The sequence below is a fragment of the Lupinus angustifolius genome, chromosome LG08 (genome assembly GCF_001865875.1).
Source record: "Lupinus angustifolius cultivar Tanjil chromosome LG08, LupAngTanjil_v1.0, whole genome shotgun sequence".
NCBI lineage: Eukaryota > Viridiplantae > Streptophyta > Magnoliopsida > Fabales > Fabaceae > Lupinus > Lupinus angustifolius.
Genome location: NC_032016.1, coordinates 18,577,840 through 18,594,970, shown reverse-complemented (window position 1 = coordinate 18,594,970; position 17,131 = coordinate 18,577,840). Strand labels below are relative to the sequence as shown.

The window sequence follows — 17,131 nt, the reverse complement described above, 5'->3', positions numbered from 1 at the left end:
CTCTATATAACATGTCTCAATCTCACATGTGATGTGGTAGGTCGTCACTAAAGTTTTTCATCCATTCAGCTTGTGGTATTTATCAAATTCAATTAATATATTACTGCTTTAAGCACATCATTAAAACTGATGATCAGTGAAAGTTCCATATCCTGTGATTAAATGCATGTTTCCCTTCCTAAGCATGCACAGAATAAAATATCTCACTTAAACCTCGTGTCATTTACTACTCTACTCATAAATATATCAAGCATAGAATAACATAACTCATTATATGTACTAAAATAAGCCATGACACATGAGTCATATAAACACATGGGTCATATAGTTTGTTATTTTATAGTCACTATTATTCAACAGACAACATCATCTATTATATTATTGCTACATGTTGATTCTCCATAATGTTTGGAGATTCAAGCAGCAAATGAGTCCGGCGAGCATTGACCACTCGGCAGTTCCTCCGAACCTCGCCAGGCCTACCAGATTGCAAGTCACCCATTTTCAACATTCCTTCCACAAATGCTTCAAAAAACTCATTTTGATGTCTACTATATAACTTCACAAACTTCCTTGTTTCAGGGAAAGTGAAAAGAGTTTGATCAGAATTGAGAAACCCTCTTCCTGAAACCAAGTCCTTGAAATATTGGTTATCAAACACTACTGGTGTGGCATCAAGGTTCCCTGTCACTTCTTGATCACCATCTAGTGGGCATAGTTTGTTTAGCACTTTTCTATACTCTGGATCAATGGCAGGGTCAGGCTTTCCAGTTCCGGATTGATTGTATAGCCTAAATATGATGGAAAAACAACGACCTTGGCCGATAGAATGAGATCCGGAGAGTGCTACAAGGTCTTTAACACTAAGGTTGTATTTGTGGAAGAGGTCAATGAGAGCACTTGCATTGGCTCTTGGGCTAGGCATGATGTTGTTTGAGTCTTCTTGATTTGCAGTCAAGCTGTCCAATCTCCCTAACCTCACCTCCCAATAAGGTCCTCCTGTCTGCAATATACAAGTCAAAAAGTTACTTCCTTTGCAAGTTGCACATGAAGTCTTAACCATTCAATGAAATTTACATTGATAAATTGGATGAAGTAAAAAAAATCAATGAAAAGATTACAGAGTTAAAAATATGCACATATTCATATCATTTATCCTAATCTCTCTTCATAATGCATACCAGAGAGAGGTGCATATAGCTAATTCAGATTAATGCATTTAACTTCGAAAACACAAGACACCAATTTCTCTGTAAGAAAGCCAATACAGAAAGGAAAAGGTAGAGATGAGAGAGTAGCAACCAGTGCAACAGCATCTCTAGATGCCATGATTATGATATCAGCACAAGAAACAACACCAGGGCAAGCCTTCTCCAGGGCCTCCTTGACTTCATCAACAACTTCAAATGATCTTAGCGAATTTATATTTGAGAGGGCCAGCTTCTCCCCAAGCATGGTTGGTGTATCATCAAGCAACATAGATGCATCACACCCCTTCAAAAATCAAATTGGTCATTTGGGAGAAAAAATGTAAATTATTACAAGATTAATTTTGATGCAGTGACATTGTAGCCCATCATAAGGTAGCCATGTATGACTAATTGACAGTCTAAAACAATGTATAAAACTTTCACGTTGGATCGGCTAATACAACAACAACCAAGCCTAATCTCATTAGATGGATCCGCTACATGGACCGAATGTCATCATATACTCTATTATAAATCATGTTCTTAACAAAACATTGATTTCTAAATATTTCTTAATCATTTTACATGTTGTTTTTGTTGACCTCCATTTACATCTAGAAATTGAGCTGACCTAAATGTGATCGACTCTCCATAGTGGAGAATATGAGATTGATTTTTTATGCTAGTATAAGTAACTTACATTGACAAAGCAATCATGGAACTGAAAGCGCATAACAGAGGCAACACTTCTTGGTTCTCTGATAAGGGCCTTCTTCATGACATCTCGGACTATGAATTCCGCTTCGGGACATGTGTTTGAGTAAAACCCACGTTGGAGATATGATGAAGCCACAGAGGCTATGTGTAGTAGGAAGATCAGTAGTAACAGAGGCATGATCATGAGTTGGTTGGTAGCCATGTCAAAAAAGGTCCCTTTTTATATTACTAAGGGAAGTTGAAGAGACCCTTTTAAACTATGACTGTGTTGAAATTAGATATAAGACCAAAGCAGGATATATAAGGATTTTGTACTTTCCCTTTGAATGGATATTTAATGAGACTTATGTGGAATAGTCAATTTGCAATTATAGTGTACACTGTTGCTAAAGTTTCACTCTGAACCTTAACCAGTAATGTTCTCCACTGTGTTGAATGATCTGAAAATTGATAAGAATTAAGCTGCATAGACTCAATCAAGATATAATAACTACAATCAAATAAGAAATAAGGAACATATGAGCAGGGACAAAGAACAAATATTGGTAAAAAAAAAAGCAACTTCAGGTCCTAGTTTTATTCATTAGTGGTTTACTCTTAGTTTTTCTCTCACATGATCTTTTCATTAGCTTGCTTGGTTTCCTTGCAAATGCACTAGTACATGTGTATTTTAGGCACTCTAGGTACTTGATGATTCATCGGATATATTGAAACTATAATCCTAGAAATTACAAGTTCTAAATGTAGAAAAATGTAGAGATGCATGGATGGAAAAATACCATGAAACTAAACAATACATCCTTATTGATTAAGTAAATTGATGAAGTTTAGATTCCAAGCAAAGTTTCAATGGAGGGTTTAGGAAGGAAAGAAAATAAAACGCTTCTTGTTAATATCAAATTTGAATCATTACATGTTTGAATAATTAATAAAGGACAATTTGAAGGTGACACAACAAAATCTTTCCTTTAATTCATTTGTTTTAAAAAATGTCAAATATATAAAGAATATTCACAGAAAAGAAAGAAGAAAAGTTTCCCTTCACTTTTTTCCTTCAAAAACCTTCCAAATCCTGTTATTCAAACCATCCTAAAGAACAAATTAAAATGAATTATGCTCATCAAACTCTACAAATCAGTAAAAAGAAACAAGACAGAGAGAATATTTCTCAAAGCAAACCAAATTCTGCAACCCAATTGAATAATAATAATAATAATAATAAAATCACCTCCTCAGCTTGTTAAAAAAATACGTAAGCCCTTTAAATATTGTCTGAGATTGAAACACAAAAAAATTGTAATAGAATAAAGAAGGTTGTTTGAGATTTGAGGAGTTATGTAAAGTAAGAAATGTTTGTTTTTATGAGACAGAAAGACAAGACAAAGAAAGAGAATTAAAACGATGTTAAAGAAAATTTAAACACAGTAACATTAAATAGATGGAATGGAATTTGACCAAACCAGCACCAGTAGCACCAAGAGTTATTGTTGTGTAGAGATTTGAAATGGCAAATTGAATTCAATTGAATTTCAGTGTGTGAGAGAGAGAGAGAGAGAAATAGTATATGGTTGCAATGAAAGCAGAGACGAAAAGGGAGACAAGCGGGTCTCTTAAATGCCAACTTTTCCTTCTTATAATAGCAACCAAAAACCAGCTTCTCACTCAGGATAATGTTACTTTTTTTAATTTTTTATTTATTCCTACAATATAAATATTCCTTATAACCATTTAATTTGAAATATCACTTTAATATTTGTTCACCAAGTGTTTTTATGTATATCATTTTTGCTAATAGTTAATCACACACTAATGATGCATAAATAAATTTCAAACTCTTCAAATATTTACTCTATAAGCTTCTCCTCCTAAGTTTTACTTGTATACGCTAATCAAATAATAAATAGCGAGAATAATTTTCCAATAGAATTTAAAATAATTTTTACTAATTTCTAAACCAAAGAATTTGCCTAAGAAATCATAACTTTCATATTAGGAATGGGAAAATATATAATAAGTAATTTTAACTCATTCTACATTTTAGTCATTCATTCTAAAAAAATCTAATATCTTAAATTCATTAATGAGTGAATGAATCTTTCTTCTTATTTTAACGAGTGAATGAATTTTCTTTCTTATTTTTTATATCTTAAATTCATTAATCTAAAACAGTTTTGATTCTTGACTTTTCAAGGAGAATAAAGTAGCATGATTAGATGAATATTGTATATGCTATAATTATTATTATTAACAAAATTGTTAATTACGTAATATCTTATGTCATTGCGTAAGCAATAAAAAACAATAATGAATAGGTTAAATTTTGTCTGAGAGACCTACAGTAACGTGGGTAAGTGTGAATTGAATGATATCATAGCAATTTTGAATAGGATGTCAGCAAATATTTAATAATATATTGTGTTATAATTGAGCAAAAAAATATTTAATAAATAAACTTTTAATTTAAATATTATTTTTTTAATTAATCGTGATACAATTTTTAAGATAACAAATATCTTCTCCGAGTTACAAAGGGACACATACAGTGGATGACAGAAGAGTGACAGATAATAATATATGTGTGGTAGGTTCATTAAACTGTGTCCCATCGAACTGTCTAATTCATAGTTGGGATGGATATTCTTGGGAATAGTGCTGCCACCTTAATTGAGACACAAATCTTTTTTGAGTTTTTGTGTATGTGTATAAGTCATTTGGATTAAACCATAAAACCTATTTATTTATTTTGATTATGTAAGGGTTACTTATTAATTCTACTCCTATATTTTGTATTTCTATGTTATCTTTGTCATCATTATTAAAATATTTGTGTGTTTTTAATTTTTATTTTCATTTCCTTCTATGCTAATGATCATATTATCTGAATCAGTAATTTATTGATAAATTTTAGTAAAAAGTGATAGTTAATTAGAATATAACCACAATATTACTATCTTATCGTGTAAGATATCAACACTTACCAAACCCCAATACATATTATATTGAATATAAGAAAAATAATAAAAGAGTTTATAAGTATAAAAAGTTTATAGAACTACTATCCAATGTTTTAAATCAAAATATGATATCTCCTTCATAACTATTCACTCTACTCATAGACTCATACCCTATTCCCAACTATATTTCAAGATAAAATCCTACATATTGTAAAATACACTCAACCACCAAAGTGTGTTTATTGTGAATGACTAATGGTAATTTGAATAAGAATGTAAGAAAATAACATTCCATAATTTTCTTTCAAGTGGATAATGTATATAAATTTTTACACTAACATTATATATATTGCATTCATTTTATATGTAGATTAGAAATATTTACATTCAAACATATCCAATATAAAATCTTAAACCTATCAAAATAAAAAAATTCTTACATCGTTCCAAATGGCTGTTTTGAAACATTATTTTCATATATTCGTTATAAAAACCAAATCGAACATCACACCTTTACATTTGTTATCATTCATTTATTTAATTTTATTTCTTTCATTTGGATTTTTTTATAGTTTAATCCACAGAATCGAATTATATTTTTTTTTTCATATTCAAGTGATGTTCTGCCTTTTAAATATCATGTTTTTAGCAATTCCTTTTTCATGCTAACTATAAAGGAATTGCTAACTCGAAGGAAGGAAGATGGGATAGTAATTTATTTTTTGTATCAAGAGTTTGAGTTGATAGCAAAAATTATTATCTACATAGTTTTTGTCCTATCTAACAAAGTATTTTGTATATACACATTATATTTCGAATTTCTAACATCATACTTAAAAAATCATTTATCTATTAATTGGATAAAACTTACTAGGAAAATTTTTGCATTTTAAATGTAGCATAATACCATTGATCTAGCCATTTTGGCTTGTTGTTCACTGATAATATTATGGAATACGGTATTTCAAAGGTATTACATTCTTTGTTTATTTTAATACTTTTATATTTTCTTTAAAATGTTAATTCCCTTTTGTTATAACTAATGCTTTATTTGTCCGTTGTAAAAAAAAAACTAATGATTTGTTCTTAGTTTTTAAAATGAATAAAACCGTGGCCTTTAAGAGAAAATGAATATTTGAGAGTCATGAAATATATTTGTGAGATAACTCTTAAATCTTTATTTTCCATTTTTCCCCTCTAAAATTCAATTCTCAAACAAAGCTTAAAAAAATATTTAACCTTACAATTCCTAGAGGCAATCCCCTTCTTCTTGCATTGAAGTGCGTTTAAAATTGTTAATTATATACATTTTTCAATTAGATTAAAAATGGAACGTGCCTTTTACTATGGAACTTTTTTATAAAGCTTTAAAAACGTAACATTTTTGTCCTTGATGACTGAATTATTACTTGCTAAAGCAATTACTTTCTAAGGCAGATACTTTTGTTTGTTTTATTAATTGTAGCGTTGGGAGCTTCTATTTTTTAACATGAGGACCAACAAATTTCTTTTTTCCCTTCTTCCCCATGTGCTAGCTATTAATTGTTGTTGCTATGTTGAATCCCTAAAATATTATATCGTAAGAGTTTGGAGATGTGTGTACTACTTTACTTATTTGTGGAATAATCGTGAATGCTTTGTTTTGGAGGTTGATTTTGGAAGGGAAAGGAAGAGAAATGATGACTTTAGAAAGTTTTTTTTGTTTGGGAGTTGAATTTACTAAGGAGAGAATAATGTTTTAGAATGTTTCTCAAACCCTCTATATGATTATTTTTATAGTTATCCTAGGTTTGTTTGGATGCAAAATCTAAAAATACCTAAATAATTTTAGTAAAATTATATAATTATATATTATTGTCTATTTTTATTGTTAATTACATTTTTAAAGGAAAAATAAAAAATATTCTAACACATTATCATTGGTTTACTATTATCATCTAAATTTTATACTCTCAAATAAGGGAGAAGATTATCTTCATTTCTCATTTTCTTCTTCTCCTTCCTAGCCCTTTGATTCTTCTCTTTCTATTTCCCTCTTAACTCCTAAATATAGCATACAGAAAATATCTTAGTACAAATTTTAGATTATCTTGTGGCCTATTATGAGTATGCAAAGATTATTGGGTAGATCTGTGCACTGTGATTGTCAACTGTAAATATGCTGTTTAGTGATAATAATAGTCACATTCGATTGATACAAAATGTAGCTAAGCAACCTCTAAAGGATAAAATTATATTTATTGATTACGTGAAGTCAAAAGTAAATTTCTTTATGAGTTAAGTTAATAAATGAAAATGGAGAAAAATAGGACTTGCTAATTTGATAAGGAATATAATTAATAGTGATGTAACCCAACCTTCTTCATGAATAAAGTTGATATGGATATTAATGAGTAATGTGCGGTAATACTATTTCTTATTTTGTGGATGAATAGTATGGTCGGACTAGAGGTTTAAATAAGAGGTCTTGTGGTTCTGAGTGGAAGTAGACTTGGACTCATTGGTGGATGTACCTGAAAAGGATTTCCGACGATCAAGTCAATAAGATTGGAGAGGTAATGTCTAAGAGCAATAAATGAGATATGAGAAGTAAGTAGAAAATAATAATGACAAGTGATGAGTTGTAGGTGATACTTCCTATTGGGAAGATCCTTATTGATAATGATTGAGTTGGATGACGTGACCCTAGAGGATACCGTTGGCATGACCGACCATCCTGGCTTGTCAGTGACTACTTTTCCCATGTTAGACAGCTTTGGCAGAGTCGTAATATGCACATATTGACTTGTAGCTTGGGGCAGGTCTAGCAATCGTATTGCAGTATGTCCTCGTCGTGTTGGCAGAGGTAAATGGGATTGCAGGAGGCATGGCAGTGCACTGTTGACAGCGTGTCCGATGGGGAGTGGTCCCAAACCGACTAGAGATGTTTGGTGTAAGGGGAATAACGTTGACCAAGTCCTTTGACTAGTTATGTTCGGTCTTTGTTCGGCTAAATGAAAGATCATCCCGGATAGTTAAGACAATCGGATAATCAGGATGAAACACTATTAATATTATATCTTCCTATGGTGTAAGAGCTTTTAGACCTTAATGAGAGGATGAGTGGTTTCTATAAAATTCTGGCTTCATTTTCTAGAGCACTAAAAAACTACTAAATATTACACGATCTAATAGTGCAAAATAAAGTTAAGAACAAGAATTAATGGGATAAAAATGATGGATAGGATTTCATCCTAAACTAAATTGCATTGGTTCATGTAAGTTTAAAATTCATCAACTTGATGAGTGAAATGCTTAAGTGTGTAAAAATGCATATAGTCACTATATTATTCATCATTTATTGATATTACTTTTTTTTAAGAGTGAATAATAATTAAATTAATTGAACTATTGATTTTAGTGTGATTCATGGTCCAAAAGACACTAGACTTTCAGCATTAATACTCATATCATTTTTTCAATATTGAACTTAATTATTAATTCCTTATGAAAATTATATTATTTAAGTATTGTATGTACATTGGCATATGTTTAGAGTTATAAAAAAGCAAGTTTATGTAAGAAAACTAAATATATCACTTACCATATAACTTCACAATAAAACTGAGTTTTTTAATACAAAATAAATTTTAATTTTTAATATTACATATTTAAAATCCATCTTTATTACAATTTATTTTTCTCCGACATTGCATTTATGGTCTGTTTGTTAGTTGATTTTAAGAAAAGAATGAAGAGAAAGAGAAGGCTTTAGAGTCATCTCATAGTATGTTTTAGGGGTGATCAGGACCCGACCCTACCCGCTCACCCGGCACGCCCGATCATGATCGGGTCCGAATAGGGTCGGGTCTGATCGGGTCTAGGGCCGAGTTCGGGTTCAAAAAATAGACCCGATCAATATTTAGGGTCGGGTAGGGACCAAGCATGACTCGGTCTGTCCCGTCCCAGGGTCACTCGCTCGTCATATTTGTATGTGTTTCTACTCATATGTGTATAGAATAATGATATTCTTTTGGTCGAAAGTATCATATATTCTTTAATTTTTTCATAATATATACATGATTAATAATATATATACATTATATATCAAACTATATGTTCATAATAATAAATAATATTGAGAAGTCTTTATCTAAAATGAGTATGCATTATATTTAATCGGGTCTAGGGTCGGGTCGGGTTTAAAGGCTGACCCGATTGCTATTTACGGTCGGGTTAGCTTCGGGTCTATGGTCGAGTCCAGGTTCAAAAAAGTGACCCGACCAATATTTAGGGCCGGGTAAGGACAAGCCTTAACCCGTCCCAACCCGGCCCATGCTCACCCCTAGTATGTTTGATGACTCTCAAACCTTCATTTTCCCTTCTTTATTCTCCTCCAAAATTCAAACTCACAAACAGACTGTTAATTTTAATTATCTTTTCTTTTGACATTGAAGTTCTTTTAAAGATGTTAAATATAATGTTCCACACATTCATCATGTTTTGATGTTTAATATTGGGCATATAATAGTATAATAATGACATTTAGACTTAATAATGTGTTTCCAAGTCCAAATTAAGTAAAAGTATAAATGCTTAGATCAATGTTCATTTAGACAAATAAATCAATCTAAGATTTAATTTACATTAAAATAAAAATATATCTTTGAATGGCCAAGAGTAAATGGTAACAAGACAATCATAGAATTGGAAGCATGTGATTGGGGTTAGACTTTTGGGTTCTTGATGAGGAACTGAGATCCTCTATCCCCAAATATCTCTATCCTTATGTCTCAAACCAATCAAATTGTATCAAATAATATAAAAAAATATTTTTTGATTTTTTAATTTTTCTTTTTAAGTATGTATCAACTTTCAATTAGTTTGGGACACACTGTGACATAAAAGTGGGACATGTGATCTCCACTCCTTGATGAGGGCCTTCTTTATAACATCTTAGACTATAGATTCAACTTCTTGTAAGACTAAGATAACAACTAAGAGAGGTGAATTAGTTGACTTAAAAGTATGGTCACCTTTTCTGCAAAATCAAGAGTTAAGTGCAGCGGAAAAATTATGCATAAAATTAACAAGTAAAAAATAAAAATAAAGGAGAAGAGAGTACACTGAGATTTTATACTGGTTCACCTTCTTGTGCATCGAAGGCTACGTCCAGTACTCTTGCAGCACAAGAGATTTCTTCACTAAATATTATGAGTTGTAATTACAATATCTCACCCCAAGACCTCTATGTACCTTACACACTCACTAATACTTATGTCACTCTTGGAAAACACCTTTTCCAAGTGACTATATCCATTTTCTTATCATACCCTTGTGAAAGAAAGATTTCTACAATATCAATGAAGAATTTATAACAGTGGCATGACTGTCTTTACAAGTTTGAAATGTAATATCACTTGAAATTCGATAACTCTTTGTATAATAAGTAATAATGCTCTTATAGGTTTGTAAAACTTTGAAGCACTTAACTTCAAGCAACTCAGAAAATTCACTTTGCAAGTTTAAGAAGAAGTTGCAAAAAGTGCAGAAAATATTTCAGAGAATTTTCAGAATTATGTTTGAAAGTTTTGTGTAAGGGTTGTTCATTTGATCTAAGTTTCAATGCCTTTAAATAGGCTTTCCAACCAGCCATAACACCTCTTAGAAAGGGGAGGAAATGATTGGAATGAAACCATTTCGTTTGAAATGAAAACCATTCATTTTGAAATCTGAAAACTGATGCAACAACTCTCAGTAACCGATTACATCCTTGAGTAACCGATTACTCAATCACGTTGTCCAATTGGGCATTTAAAATTTAATTAGAGTAATCGATTACAACCTTGGATAATAGATTATCCCGCATAGTTTTTGTTGCGTAACTGGTTTTCTCACTTACATAACTTGTTACTTAGATACAATAACTTGTTACACATTATTTTTGAAAATTGTTTTGTTTATACTTGAAGTGTTTCAATTTTCTTACAAAATAGTTTCAGCATTACTACTATTATATATTCGAGAATATAGGATAGAAGTACCTATTTAGACTTAGACTAATTTATCTTGAAGCTTTGTCTTCTTTGTCTTTATAAGTATTATTCATTTTCTTCTTTTTGGTCATGTTGGTGTCTTCATCAAAACCGTGTCAAGGTCAGGAGCAAAGATCTTCTTCACAATCTCCCCATTTTTATGATGACAAACCAATATCTTCTTTAACAATATCGTTTTCTGAGAGCAACATACTTTGATATATGTTGAGATGACGTGAGTATGCTCCCCCTTTCATTTGGAGTTATGTGCCTGAAAGAAATTTGACAGAAAATACACTTCTCCCAACTTTTCTCCCCCTTTTGACTTCACCAAAAAGAAGAAAAGTCAAGAGTCCAACACAATATACATATATATAGCATACAATATGTATATGACAAGCATAAAAATAATCATAAAAGTGATATTGCATAGTAAAAAGTTAAAAAATGTTCAAACATTCTTCAAACCATAACCACACAAACAACAAAACAACAACCAATTGTCCAAAAGCCATGAAAACATTACAACCAGAAAATCCTAACAACAAAGATAATCTAAGACTGAAGCTTAGAGTTGTCTTCATCAATGTCCATGCTACTCATCTTATAAGAGAGATGATGAAGTTCAAACTGGATCTGTTGATTCTAAGCATCAAGAGCATCCATCCGGTTAGTGATGTGGTCTCGAAGAGAAAACAACTCATCCATAATCATCTGATTAGAAGGCATGGCAACAGATGAGGATGATTGAGCATGAAACTCAGAAGGTTGAGGTTCAGGAAGGTTAGGAGGGGCAGGTTCTGATTGATCAGTAGGAGCAGTCGGTCTATCAGTTTTATGCTTATAGGTGCAGTCATTAGGATTGAAAAAGAAGCCCATTTTGTGGATCACGTCCACATCAATATGGCTTTCATGAATATTAAGAGAGACCTCGGTTTCACCAGTAGTAGAAACACTGAAATGTTCAAGAATTTTGGTTATGAAGATTGCATAAGGCAAGGGGTTTTGAGTTCCTCGAACAATCCACATTTGTCTCATTATCATCTGAGACCAATTGATTTTGATGTTATACTTCATAGCATACATCAATTGAAGTTCCATGTCACTTATTTGAGAATGGTTTGAAATTTAGGCAAAATGACATAGCTCAGAAATTAATGAAGCAAACGGTCCTCAAGTTTGAGATGTCCAGTAGATAGGATATATATTCTTAACAGTCTCACCAAAGCCATGTTGCTAACGCATTTCATTTTTCCCTTTTGAAATTATACACAAAGAATAGTAAAAATTCTTTCGATCGTAGTTATCTCATTCACAAACAAGGCAGAAACCTGTTGTTCTACCTTTAGTGAGTATGTTACAGCATAATGAACTAAAAGTTTTGAAATCCAAAACAATGTATTTTCCTTTCACGTAGGAAGTAAGACAATTTTTTCAGAAGTTCAAGTTACAGTAAAATACTCTAACAAGTTCAGGATAAATATCATTTGATTCACGGCAGAAATCGAAAAGGTTTTGTTGTCGTAAAAGATAAGGGAAAATAAAATCTTCAAACTCAAAGCTCCCGAGATTACCGAATTTTGGAGTAAATATGGTTCGTCCATGGAAGTGCTCTTCGAAGACTTTGTGTTGTTCATCATTTGCGAGAAGTCTTACTAAATCTAGAGGGTTAGACTCCAAGGATGAAGTATCTTGCCTCTTTTGAGTCATGTTAGTGCGTTGCTTCTTTGTTCTTGAAGAAGATGCCATGGATTGGGTTTTTGAAGTTTTTAGGTTTTTGGGTTTGAGAGATTTGGAGTTTTTTGAATTTGTCCACTAATCACGAAAATGATGGTATAGAAGTGTTTAGAATTGAAAATGTGATATGAATAGACATAAAAATCACTTAAAACGGATGTAAAATGAAGTTTTTAGAGATTTGTGAGTGTTTACACGAGTGAGAGGGAAGGAGGAAGAAGATGAGTTTGAAAAAATGCATAAAAACATATATATACTTGCATAGAATAATCAATTACTCACTTTTGAGTAATCGGTTACTCAATTGTAAAAAATTTAAAATTTTCAAACAACAGCTTTGAGTAATCGGTTACTGAAACTCCCTGTTCAACCCTGTAATCGGTTACTCTCCAGAGTAATCGATTACTGACCCCAGAAAAAAATTAATTTTAGGCATACTCATGCTATGAAAATGAATTTTGACCCAAAATTTGAAAGTTTTAAACATAAGTGAACACATTTAAGTACAAGTAGGCATGAGATAAAGGTAATGAAGCACACATACAATCATATAATCATGTTAAGATAGGTAAGCTTCATCAAGAATGCCTAATTCACGTCTAATTTTTTTAAAAAGTTCTTCAGCCAATGGTTTAGTGAAAATATCTGCTACTTGGTTATGAGTATCAACGAATTCTACAGTCACATCTTTCTTTTGGACATGGTCACTAAGGAAGTGGTACCTTATATCTATGTGTTTGGTTCTAGAATGCATAAGTGGATTCTTTGCGAGGTTTATAGCACTAGTATTGTCACATTTTAGAGGAGTGCAACCTAAGTCTAAGCCATAATATCGTAATTGTTGTTTAAGTTTAGTGAAAATGTCTGCTAGTTGGTTATGAGTATCAATAAATTCAACGGTCACATCCTTCTTTTGGACATGATCTCTAAGGAAGTGATGTCTTATATCCATGTGTTTGATTCTAGAATGCATAACTGAATTCTTTGTGAGGTTTATAGCACTAGTATTGTCACATTTTAGAGGAGTGCAACCTAAGTCTAAGTCATAATCTCGTAATTTTTGTTTAAGCCACAACACTTGGGCACAACAACTACCTGTTGCTATATATTCAGCTTCAGCAGTGCTTAGGACAACACATTCTTGTTTCTTGCAAGACCAAGATACTAAAGAATTTCCTAAAATATGACAAGTACCACTTGTACTTTTCCTCTCAGGTTTGAATCCATCAAAATCTGAATCTGAATAACCAACCAAATCACATATACTTCCTTTTGGATACTACAATCCAACGTCAGTTGTGCCTTTAAGATATTTCATGATTCTCTTAACAAAAACTAAGTGTGGTTCTTTTAGTTTAGATTGATAGCATGCACACAGACATACACTAAACATGATATCAGGTCTACTGGCAGTTAAATGTAAAAGAGATCCAATCATACCTCGTTACTTTGATATTTCAATGCATTTTCAGCTTCATCTGTATCAATGTAAGTACTATATCCCATAGGAGTAGCTATTGGCTTGCAGTCATCCATATAAAATCTTTTCATAAAATCTCTGCAATACTTGGATTCACTTGCAAAAATTCCATTATCAAGTTGTTTGATTTGTAATCTAAGGAAGTAATTCAACTTCTCCATTATGGATATTTCAAACTCTCCTTACATCGTTTTGCCAAAATCATTACACAAAACCTCAGTAGTAGAACAAAAATAATATCATCTACATAAATTTGAACTAGAAGAGTATGATGATTTATTTTCTTTATAAAGAGTGTAGTGTCGACCTTTCCTTTGGTAAATCCCTTTTCAAGTAGAAAATTTGTTAGACGATCATACCATGCACGTGGAGTTTGCTTCAAGCCATAGAGAGCTTTTTTTAATTTGTAAACATGAGAAGGATGTTTGTAATATTCAAAACAAGGATTGTTCTACAAACACTTCTTCTTGAAATTATCCATTGATAAAAGCACTCATTACGTCCATTTGATATAACTGAAATTTTAAAGAACAGGCATATGAAAGTAATAGCCTAATAGCTTCAAGTCTAGCAACCGGAGCGAAGGTTTCATCAAAGTCTATACCTTCTTCCTGATTGTATCCTTGGGCTACCAGTCTAGCTTTATTTCTAACAATAATACCATTTTCATCAGATTTATTATGAAATACCCAACGAGTTCCTATAACATGCCTATTTTTAGCTCTAGGAACAAGTTCTCAAACTTCAATTATCTCAAATTGGTTTAATTCTTCTTGCATTGCAAGAATCCAATGTTCATCCTCGACTGTATCATCAATCTTGGAGGGTTCTATTTGAGAGTCGAAGGCTATGTTAAGACATGCAACTTCTAGCATTAAACGAATAGTAATGCACTTTCTAATATCACCGATGATGTTGTCAATAGGATAATCTTGATGTGTTCTCCATTCTTTTGGTAAATCAGAGTGAATATGTTCTTCTTGAGATGATAGATTATCATCCATTTTCAAATGCTCAGATTTAGTTGTAGAACCAATAATGGACTTTTCATTAAGGGGAACATGACAAGTCCTCTTCATCAAGAGTTAACCCATCCTTTATCACATGATTGGTTTCATCAAAAGATACATGAACAGATTCTTCTATGTCTAGGATTCTTTTATTAAAAATTCTATAAGCTTTACTCGTAAGAGAGTAGCCTAGGAAGATACATTCATCAACTTTTGCATTAAACTTGCCTAAGTTATCTTTACCATTATTTAAAACAAAGCATTTACAACCAAATACATGCAAATGAGAAATGTTTGGTTTTCTAGCTTTAAAGAGTTCATAGGGGGTTTTCTTAAGAATTGGTCTTATAAGAACTCGGTTTGAAATATAACATGCAGTACTTACTACATCAACCTAGAAATATTTTGAGACGTTAGTTTCATTCAAAATTGTACGAGTCAGTTCTTCTAAAACATCATTTTGTTGTGGTGTTCTAGGAGCAGAAAAATTGTGATTGATGCCAATATCATCACAGAATTCTTCAAACGAAGAGTTTTGAAATTCTCCCCATTGATCACTTCTTACAGTAGTGATTTTTAGTGATTTTTCATTTTGAATTATTTTAGCATAAATGTTAAAGGCTTTGAATGCCTCATTCTTATGAACTAAGAATAGAGTCCAAGTATATCTCAAAAAATCATCTATTATAACAAGAGCATAGTAGTTACCACCATAACTTTTTGTCCTTGAGGGGCCAAATAAGTCCATGTGTAGTAACTGCAATGGTCAATTGGAAGAAACCATGTGCTTAGGTTTAAAAGAAGTCTTTGTTTGTTTACCCATTTGACATGCACTATATAATTTGCCTTTAACAAACTTCATTTTGGGTAAACCAACAACTAAATCTTTCTTTATGAGTTTATTCAAATGGTCCATATGAATATAAGCAATTATCCTATGCCAAAGTCATGCATCATGATTATCACTAACAACTAAACATGTTATTGGTAGAGAGGAGTCTATGGCAATCATATATTATTATTTATCCACTTATTCGTGTAGAACGTCACATGAAAGCCTTTGTCACATAATTGACTTATGCTTGAGTTCTTTAACATTCAATACACCTTCTATAGTTGTTGAGGGTGGTTTGCCGCTTATACCAACTCCAAGTATTTTTCCTTTGTTGTTATCACAATGTGACATAGCCTTTGTCCCTTGGAGTAAGGATAGAGAACTTATTTCTATCGCTCGTCATGTGCTTTGAGCAGCCGCTATCCAAGTACCATAAGTTGCAGGCGGCTCTCAAATTATCCTGCAAAACATGTTAAGTTTTATTAGGTACCCAATATTCTTTGGGTCCTACATGGTTAGTACCTTTCTCAACCCATCTATAATGACCTAGGGGTACACCATATTTTCTAATCATGCAAGTATTTGGTATATGCCCATGGTATTTACAACATGTACATGGGGTTGATGATTATGTATCCTAGATTTATCATTACTATGTTCAAATGCATGGATACTTTGTTTTTTAAAGTTTATCTTTGTTAAGACACTTTGTTTCTTAGAAACATGGCTTTCGAATAGCCAAGACCTCTGCGGTCTGTTGAGTGTCTTTGATCATTAATAATATTTTCCAGACTTTTACTACTTTTGTTCAGCTTATCAAGTTTAAGACTTAATGTTGAAACTTTATTTTCAAGAGTAATGCAGTTTTGACATGAAGATGATGAGGGTTTGTTTCTAAATACACCTAACTCAGTTTTTTGTTTTAGAAACATTTTTGTGAGTTTGACATATTCATCATGCAAGTCATTAAATGCACTTCGTAATTCAGAAGAATATGGTTTAGTGTCGTTTACCTCTTCATCATCAGAATGATGAGATTCCATTAAAGAGATATATGTGTGTTCTTCATTTTCTTGTTCAGAGGCGGAACTAGTATCATTGTCTTCCCAAGCAATATATGTTCTTTGTCCAGTCCTCATTTCATTCTTCCCTTTGAAAGAATTCTTTTTCAGGTTTGGACAGTCGATCTTCATA

General features: G+C 32.0%; 1 protein-coding gene across 1 annotated transcript; it reads right to left on the bottom strand.

Moving 5' to 3' along the window:
- Positions 245 to 3,479, bottom strand: LOC109354978 (peroxidase 17-like). The gene is made up of 4 exons (XM_019597842.1): positions 3,363 to 3,479; positions 1,891 to 2,347; positions 1,303 to 1,494; positions 245 to 1,003 (listed from the first exon to the last, which is right to left on the bottom strand). Exons 2-4 carry the CDS (start codon positions 2,107 to 2,109, stop codon positions 374 to 376), a joined length of 1,041 nt encoding a protein of 346 aa, XP_019453387.1. The 5' UTR covers positions 2,110 to 2,347; positions 3,363 to 3,479; the 3' UTR covers positions 245 to 373.